This window comes from Etheostoma spectabile, chromosome 15, assembly GCF_008692095.1.
Source record: "Etheostoma spectabile isolate EspeVRDwgs_2016 chromosome 15, UIUC_Espe_1.0, whole genome shotgun sequence".
Classification (NCBI taxonomy): Eukaryota; Metazoa; Chordata; class Actinopteri; order Perciformes; family Percidae; genus Etheostoma; species Etheostoma spectabile.
Genome location: NC_045747.1, coordinates 11426905 through 11436734, shown reverse-complemented (window position 1 = coordinate 11436734; position 9830 = coordinate 11426905). Strand labels below are relative to the sequence as shown.

At 37.5% G+C, this 9830-nt stretch overlaps 2 protein-coding genes across 2 annotated transcripts in view; one reads left to right on the top strand and one right to left on the bottom strand.

Annotated features, from left to right (window-relative positions):
• Positions 1–166: 166 nt before the first annotated feature.
• On the bottom strand, positions 167–2150 carry pet100 (PET100 cytochrome c oxidase chaperone). The gene is made up of 4 exons (XM_032538620.1): positions 1996–2150; positions 1713–1799; positions 1558–1590; positions 167–1008 (listed from the first exon to the last, which is right to left on the bottom strand). Exons 1-4 carry the CDS (start codon positions 2020–2022, stop codon positions 919–921), a joined length of 237 nt encoding a protein of 78 aa, XP_032394511.1. The 5' UTR covers positions 2023–2150; the 3' UTR covers positions 167–918.
• A 721-nt stretch (positions 2151–2871) lies between these two features.
• brd4 (bromodomain containing 4) overlaps positions 2872–9830 on the top strand; it is a 33554-nt gene continuing 26595 nt past the window's right edge. Inside the window, exon 1 of the mRNA XM_032538528.1 lies at positions 2872–2976. The gene's annotated coding sequence lies outside the window, so the exon portion shown is untranslated. The remainder of the gene's footprint in view (positions 2977–9830) is intronic.

The window sequence follows — 9830 nt, the reverse complement described above, 5'->3', positions numbered from 1 at the left end:
GTTACCATAGGTGAAACAAAACCAACAATGACTTGTCTTTAATGAAAAACAACATTAAAATGACATGTCAACAATAAGTGTACATAATCAGTGCCTGGTGTAAATTTCCCCCACCCCATCTACTTTTTTATACCAACACAGTAGATAAAATTAGGCTTTCACAAGATTAATAAGCAGAAAAACAATTATTTAATGTCATAGTTTCACACAACTGAAAATAATCATCACAGGCGCAGCCACTTGCTTTACATTAACAATGAATGCAGCCAATTACAGATAAACCACAAAAGAAAACCTGCAACAGTCTGTAAGTGAATTGTGACTTAAGGGGAATTTGAGTTTCCAATAAGGCAACCCAGAATGTAAAGCTAAAGCTACCCAGACTTTGTAACATAAACTTTAGGTAGACATTGCTAACACGTGTCCCTCTGATAAGTATTGATATCAAGGAGTGAATATTTAATGCAAACGGTTACCTTTTAACACTTTGGTAATAAGGTCTCTTTTTGTTATCAATATCAAACAAGCCTAATTACATCCACTTTGATACAATGTTATGAAACAATAAACATAGAAAAAAATCCACGGGGGTGAATGCATTCTATAGACATAAGATCCACCTGGAGATATAACTCAATTAGTTTATGACAATCACAGCAACTCAAGTGATGCATGAGGCATTCAAAACACACAGAATGCTGGCATGACGAAAAAAATCACACATGTACATTTAAAAATGCATATTAGGCACAATCACTCCCGGGAAAACTCCCATAACACCTTTGGGATGTGTTAACTTCTTTCCAATGTGTCCTCCTCTTACTCCAGTCCGACCAGTTTATTTTGCCCAAAAAATATTGCCAGATAATTCTCCATCGGTGGTGCTGGGAATTTATGCATTTTTTCAACACATACTCATCAATTCTCAGACTCCATGGAAATCTCTTTTAATATTCGCTGCTCCTTACGTACACGCATTCGCTCTTTGAAGTCCTCCAACTCTTTCCTCTGAAAATACATATAACATATTCATCACATATGTATTGTGCTGTACAGCAGTAGTTCTGAACAGAATGAATAAATAAGCAGATATATAGGTAAAGAAACAGTTTTATAACTTCAACAATTATTTGCAGTGTTAATTATTAGCCCAATTCTTAAAAGTGTATATGTATAAAACATCCAACTTAATAAAAAAATAGTATTATCTGAAACATTTATAACATGAAACATTCAAATGAAAAAATTAGCACCACAAGCATGAGCTCCTGTAACCTTCATGTGGTTTTATCACACCATGTATCTGTTGGTTTCAGAATGAAAGAAGTGAGGACAACATAATATGGACCTAAAGGGCAAAAAAGACTGAAAAGCTTTGCACAGTGTGTACTGCAGAGTATGAGGTGCTGTCCAAAAGTTGAATGTATAGACAGGAAAATAAAACCAGATTAAAATAGATTAAAATAAATTAGTTGTAGTGAGGGTTGAGTGTGCAGTTGTGTTATTTTGTTATATACATGATCCACTTTATAAACAAGCTCTGTGTATAACACTTACATGCAGTCCCTCGTCAGGGGGGAAGATCTCCCTCTGGATAAAAGATGCCATCGTAGCACAGAGAAAGAAACATTTGTGTTACAAGAACAGCACTAAGCCTCACTTTGTGGACTGATAATTATGATAAAAATGCAAATGAATAGAGCACGACTTACCTTTCTCTTCACTATGTACTCTTCAAAATACTCCGCCTGGTTTGAGATCCAGAACATGGTCACGGGAAAGGACAGATATAACATCATCTGCTCAAAAAATAAACAGACCAGCCAGTGAGTGATAGTGTAAACTGTTATATCATTACCAAGCTTAGCCTAATAATAATGACTAACGTTAGCTAGATCGAGCCACGAAACCTGTGCCGATTCGTGCATCTGTAATTCTTAAAAACAATAAATATTAAATGTCAACGGACTTTATTTTAAAACATTAGCTACTTACTCTAAACACCTCTATTTTAACACCCATTTTCACATCGATACCGGGCCCACAACATTGAAACAAACTCCGACCATTACCAAAGACCTTCACGCTACTTCCGGGTTTCTGGAAGGTCCAATCATTTGAAAGCCACGACGCATGCGTTTGGGTTGCCATAAATACATTTTACCCATAGACAGTTAATTTACCCAGATGAAATTCTATAACTGTCTATGTTGAAAATAGGCACACGTTTGGCATTCAGGGCTATTTCTGTAGGATTTTTTTCCCCTTTTGATAAAATAACATTTGGAGATCTCAAAATCTGACGCTTACTTTTTAGAGCTGAGAGTCGGTTTGATTGAAGCAATTTTGACAATAGTTGTCCACAGAGGGGCACTGTAAACGTTATCCAGATACCATTCTCCATGCGTTTTAGGTAAAACTTGCAATAATTACATGCAAAAAAGACCAACAATGGATGATCCCCTTCTACTGGCCATTAATGGAATAAAACATTAAAAAACAACAACAACCAACTTACAAGCATGTCAGTGTGGTGAGTGGATTGATCTTAAACTTATCTTTCAAATATGACATAGACAAATACATTTTACTGTGTCTTCCAACTTTTTTGAATGCATTTGTTTTCACTTGTTTTCTTTACTCTCATCTACCTTGGGATATCTATAATCTAATCAAAAATAGAGAAGAGAAGACACCGCTTCTTAAGGCAAATGGTTACTTTTAGGTGCATATTATTTAAACTTTCACTTATATTTTCCCATGAGGACTCTGTGCCCAAATGTCCCGTCGGCGTTAATAAATGTTTTGCCATTTTTTGCCATGGATGTTTTTTGCCTGGTGCACAGATATTTGCCAGACGTAACACGCTCTTACGTCCTCAGCAAAAAACCAACGCGTGACGTCATCGACAACGAGAGGTGTTCAGGATCCTCGGAGAGAAAGATCCCGCGCGCCCTGGCAACCTGATAAACCCAGGTAAACGCCGTTGATTCAAACATTATTCTGCCCGTCATGTTGTCTCAATGAACCGAATACGTAGACAGCAAGAGACACGGTAACAGCAGTGTAAAGACTTGAGAGGTAGCTCTGATGCCCGGCGCCCACTGTGACCGTTCACTTGCACGGCGGCCTGTTCTGGCTAACTAGCTTGCTAGCTAACGCTAGTTGGCAGTTGTCTATCAAAAGACACAATAACCGCATCTACATTGTGTGTCTATCTGACGTCCCTTGCCTGTCTCACTCACTGTTGGCCACAAATACGCTGCTAATAGCACGACAAATGCTGTTACGACCACCGTGTTGCGCATCAATTGCTAATTTGCTCGTCGACTGTCTTGTGTTGTGGGAGACGGTGACGCCGTCACGGTGATGATGGCGCACACTCAGACTGAGGCTATTTGATGAGAAAGGAGTATATATCACAAAACAGAACTGTACAGTTCATTTTCCAACGCTTACTGTCATGATCTTGGAAACAACATATCTCCATACGTTTTCAGCTCTGCTATGCAGCTCTGCTATGCATAGCACTGACGTCCATTACGAAACCCAGGCAATAATCTTTGCCCTGTGGCCTAACGTTAGGAGATTGGCTGCTCGACGATGGTCGCTCGCCAGCAATCTTTACTTTGGAATGTATATTTTTATTCACCACAAACTGGTAAATATATATGTCCCACACAGATGTGTTTGGGTCTGTACTGTTTGTATGACTAATATGGGGGTTGTGGGGGGGGGGGAGAGAAGAGTACAGTAGTACAGACATAAAGCAGTGGCATTCAGCCGACTGGTGTGTTCAAACAGATTACTCATGCAGAGGCCCGTTAATGTTACTTAGCGTACTGTCATACCTGTTTGCTTGTAGGAGAAATCCTCAATTTTACAGGCTTAAACCTGTTTTAAATTGTTAATGCTTTGACATCGCTATAGTTGTTGGAAGCACAATGTGTAACAACATACAGAGCTATCTAATGACTAGCCCAACTGCAGTTACGCTTGTTTGGATAGGCTTCTTTGCCTAAAGGTGCACACAGATTGAAGCAGTTTAAATCTGCAGGGTTACTGTAATTTGTTACCTAGCGTATACCTTTTTATCTACCTTTTCCCTTGAACTAGCTATATTTTGGCAATATGTTATGCAGAACCAAGCTATAGGTCAGTTTTGAGATTAGTGTGTTACACAGTGATAAGATATAGAAGACGTAAACAGTGGTACACCATGCCACCAAGTGTGTAAATGCAGAGGGTAAATTGGGTCAAAAGGCATGCAGTTACCAGGTGAGCAGTAGATCAAACAAACTCAGAAGGCTGAGCTATAAATAGGTAACATTACTGCAGTTGAAATAGATCATGTTTTTAAAGAAAAACAATCAGAGTGCTTGCCGATACCAGGTAAGTTTAGGGTTCACAGAGCTGAGCTTTTAATTACATACTGTACCTCAAAATACTAGTATGTAAGGATTGTTGGTTTTCCATTTTAAAAAGCTATTAACTATCTGCAACATTTCAGGGTGTCTAAAAAATTCCAGCCAGGAAATTGTGCATTTGTGTCATTTAATCTACAGACTTGGATCTAACTTATTTTTGGCTGTGATTTTGGTCATTAATACTTTTTCTGTTTCTGTTTTTTTCCCCACTTTTATTTATTTTTTAAAATTCCTTTTCTTGGTTCTGTTCTCTCTGGTTTAGTTACCATGGTAACACCATCCTTGGCCTAGTTGCGAATGACCTCTAAATGAAAAGGAGTGTGTGGTCAGGGAACAAATGATCAAGCGAACAAACTATATTATTGTGTGTGTGTGAGAGAGAGAGAGAGAGAGAGAGAGAGAGAGAGAGAGAATGTGCTTCATTTATCACTTGAATCATTGGCAGGAATTTCCTTAGCACCCTGTTAATGCTGCTACTGCAGAAACGACATTAAAGAGCATTGAATTTTTATTTTCTCTTTGGCCACATGAAAACGTGTGTCTTTGTCATATTGTGGCATGTTTGGAATGCAATAGACAACGTGGACTACTTTTTATTGTTTTGTAATGACAAACCATTAAAAAAAAATTCAAATAATACCTACATTTTTTTGTATTGCATTTTTAATGCCATAAATGATGGTCCACTTTCAAGGCCCATATTAATTAAGGCTAATGTCATTAGAATCAACTAATCTCAGGACAGTATATTCAGAGGGACTTTAAAAATGTACAAAAAAAAGGCACACCTGTTCTGTCAGCAGCTTGATGTGCCACAGCTGGGAGGTGGATGGATTATCTCGGCAAAGGAGAAGTGCTCACTAACACAGATTTAGACAGATTTGTGAACAATATTTGAGAGAAATAAGCCTTTTGCGTACATACAAAAAATCTTAGATCTTTGAGTTCAGCTGTTGTCGCATTAGTGCAATGTGAAAAATACTGGATCAAATAATGTAACAAAAACATTTCAAGCCCCTTAGTCTTTTCACTGTAAACTAAGTAAACAAAGCTATGAGAGCAGTGAGCGTAAATCTAAAAAGTAAAGTTTTTTTTAATGAGCTGAAACTCTCTATAAAGCTCCTTTTAAAGCTGAGGGGAGCTGCAGGTTTTTGGTAACAAATCTCTGTAGATTAATCAGCACAAGTGACACATTTCATGTTGTCATTTGATACATTTATTGTGGGTCCATAGAAAAAGTATTAATTGGAGTGCTTTCCAAAGTAGATTTTTTTTTTGTATATTATTATCCACAATATACAAAAAAGTATTTTAATACTATTTAAATCCTTTAATATTTCAGAAGATTTACATATTATACAGTGCTATCTGAAATGTTAAATATATCCCTCAAGGTTTTGGATGTTTTTTTGTTTTTACCTTATGCTGCTCAGATCTAATATTAATGTTGTATCTGCAAGTTTTGAAAATGTTTTTCAATTTTCATTTCATTTAAAATTTCCAGTAATTCTGCTTTTAAGTTTGGGAAATCCCGAAACAAGTCTCCGCCGAAGCTCAGTGACTTGTATGGTATTGCACTACCATAAAGCTGGACAACTTATAAGAGACTGTTGAGAAAATGAATGGTGAAAGTTGAAGAAGCAGAAAGATCTTGAATTTTAGTCTCTAGCATGGGCTAAGCTTTCTTTCAATAGTCCCCCCCCCCTGCCTCTTAAATACACACTTCTTTCAACACACAGACTTTCTGTTTAAAAATGTTAAGCTTCCTCATGAGCCACAAATATAATATACAACTGATTTCACTGGCTGAATAATACTCCCCAAAACTGTACTTTATGTGTAAAATTGGCCGAGTGCCCCTTTTTAATTTGGCATCACATATTCCTGGATCTGGGATCTAGTAATAAGACTGAATGTAGCTTCAGTCTAGACAATTTATAAGTCTTTACAACACGTTTCACTAGCAAAGAGAAATTTCCAGGTTGTTGAATGAGATTTTTTGGTTGATTCAATTAATTTTTAAATGACTAAAAGGCTTTATTATTACTACTAAGTACCTCTTTCACCACCCTTTTTCTTTCTATTGTTTTTCCCAACACATAACTGAAGTGCATGCTACACCGTGTGAAGTTGGCAAATTGCCTGTTCCTTGTTTTCTCCACTTCGGGTCCCTTTAAATTTCAGCTTCTCCGGTGCTCTGATTAATGAAAGCGCCTCAGACTTTATCTCAGTGTCTCATATCTGTGTGCACTGTTGCCTCTCCTTCTGACCCAACCCCCAGTCTTAATGCAACCTTCTCCTTCGCTTTCACCCCTTCTCTCGCTATCATCCCTCCCTCCTTCCCCTTGTCTGAATACGATCTCCCCCCCACTATTCAAGTGACAAGGCCATCGGTTTGGCGTCCTCTGAATTGCTGTAGGTTGGAGCTTTGTCACTTTGGCAGCTGCTTTATTGTCTTTGGGAATGGTGCATATGGCACGTGGACAGGGAAGTAGGTCTGTGAGGACACCGTCAGTGTCTGGCTGCAGCACAGATGAACTACTGCTTGTTTCATCAGGGAAAACCAACATTGTGCATTGCACTCACCAGTCACCTGAATATACATTAAACTGGGTTGCTCTTTACTCGCCTGATCTCATGGGGTTCTGACTAATTTTGAAACTGAGTGGGTGGGTGTGCCTGTTTGCATGCACAGGAGATTGATTGAGAGGGCCGTGGTCAGCTTGCCTCTGGTAGTTTATTTAACAGTGGGTTAATATTAGGGGTGGAACGGTTCACAAAATCCACGGTTCGGTTCATGTCCCAGTTTTTGGTTCAGTTTGGTACGTTTTTGGTACAGAAAGGGACTGGGTGGCATTGCCAATTTGCATGCTTTTTTTCCATTACATATGCTTTGATATTGTAAGACTTTGTAACACAATTGTCGCTACAGTAAAGAATAGGCCATATTATGATTAAGATTGTTGTATTGAATAATGTGTAACAAAGATAAGGTCTGAATTTTGAGTTGGTATTGTATTTGAAGAATGATGGCAAATAGAAGATAATATAAGTCTTTATTTTGTTTTGTACATATTTTCATATGTAGACAGTAGCTATGTTTTTATCCACACATTTTTATCCAAATTAAGTGATACTGAATGAAAAATGCCTTATGGAAAAAGTAAAATTCAATGGAATTTCACGAATATATGAATACATTCGTATTTTATCTTGATCGATGTACGGCTTATGGAAACGTCATTTGCTGCTGATGAAAACGTCATTTGGCAAATAAACAATGTAATGCGATTAAGTTTAAGGTCATTTTATGGTTGCAACTCTCCACAAAACGAAGAAGTTTTAGTTAATTTCCGCCCAGTATTTCCGCTGTGTTTGCACACATGGTGGGTGTCAATAAAGACAGATTTAAGTGGATGAGCAAGGAGAGGAGAGACTTTTTGAATTTAATTAATCAGGAACTCATGAAGGAAATGGCCAACAAAGGTTACGACAAGCTGTGGGACGTCCTCCAGAGTAAATGGAAGGCGCTCAAACAGCGATACATGTCTCAAAAAGAGTTGTCTCGCAGCGGTGCCAGAGAGAAAATAAAAGGCAAGTTGCATCTGCATCATCATAGCAATGTGTTGATAGCGTCTTTGTTTTCTTATTATAGCTTGATCACTTGTTGCTATCAGCTGGCACATAAGCACTATTACAACTTGTGAAATATTAATCATTTGTTGGTAGACGGCGCAATCCATTTTGTCTAGAAAAACTTTTGTTTTTGCTTAAATGTTGTGCGAAAATAAATGGAAACACCTTAAAATGTCTAAAATCTATTTGATATACCAATCTGTGATGTAAATACGCACAGGTTTTTATTTGTGTGAGTTTTTTTTTTTTTACCGAACTTTAGATAACTCGATTGACAAGTGGATGGAAACTTAGCTACTGAGTGAAACAGACTCTACGGTTGCTCTTTGACTGCACTGGTGGAGCTGTCCTGTTTGTCTTGTCTGTGTATTTGTTTTTGTCATATGTGTTGTGAAATGATGTATTTGTCTTATGATGTCCTATTTTGAATGTAATTTGTATGATGTACATTCATTTTTGCATTGACTGGTTGTAAAGACCTCAGGAAGAAAAGCTGCAATGCAGCAGCTAATGTGGATCCTAAATAAACAAATAAGTGTTGGCCTAGTCAGACTCGTCAACCCTGTCTGCCTTTTTATCGTGTTAAATCGCCATTGGGGATGTTGGTGAGAGGGGTCAATCTGAAATGGCTCTTCAGCTCAAGCCATTTATTTTTGCACATTATGTCCATTTGAGGGTCCATTTGAGGTATGTTTGCCCTCAAATGGGCAAACATACAATGTACATAATTACTTGTTTAGAGAAGTAATTCTGCTAGCTAGCAAACAACTTAATGTTTCAACATATATTTAATGTTTCAACTTATGGGATGATGTCATACGCTCATTTGCATAAAGCTTAATGGTTGTGTCAGCAAGGTAGATAGAAATAAAAATCTTTAGCCAAATAATCATCTTTAGCCAAATAATCGCGCGCGTGTGTGTGTACAATATTTTTTGAAAATCTAATTGCAATTTTGTTCACCAATATTGCAATGTAATATGCAATTGTTGTTTAAGATCTTTTTTTTCTGTATTCAACAAAGACGAGAAATAAATCATTGTATAGTATGAACAACAAGATTAGATAGATTAAGCAAACAGTTCTTTCCTGGAAGCTAGGCCTTTATGTGATAATGAAATTAGATGATGCATGAATTTATATGAATTCTGGACGGAGACCAGTTCCAACTGAGCTTGACGACGTAGATGGGACGTGAGCATTGTGTCTAAAAGTTGTAAGTCTACTGGTAGCTGTGCCAAGAGAAATCTCAATCATTCCCAATCTTGCAGAGACTGAGAGCGTAAGTATATGTTAGGAGAAAACATAGGCACGGGCTAATTATTGCTAAATGAAATGCTAGTTAACATTAGTATTTAAACCTAAACAGCTAATGGAAGTCTAAACTGTCAGTGAGCTTACCCTGTACTATACGGTGATTCCTCTACTGTGCGACAGTAAGTCGTGTGGTTACTACACAGTCCTTACTCTATTTTTACAAAAACGTCTGCTACAAAGCCATAACATGAGCTACAAGGTAATGGAGCCTTATATACGTTGTTGTTTTTTGTTGAAATAAACAATGGACAAATAGAGTCTTTAAATGCTTCAGATATAAAGGTATTCGCTGTCAAAGTGATGTAAAAATGAATGGCAGTCAATGGAATGATAATGGAGGTTATTGGCTTGGTAGTAGGGCTGCACAATTCATCGAATTTTAATCACGATTACGATTTGGACTTCCCACGGTTCAATTTAAATTTGCGTGATCGAGCGATTCTTTTTTTT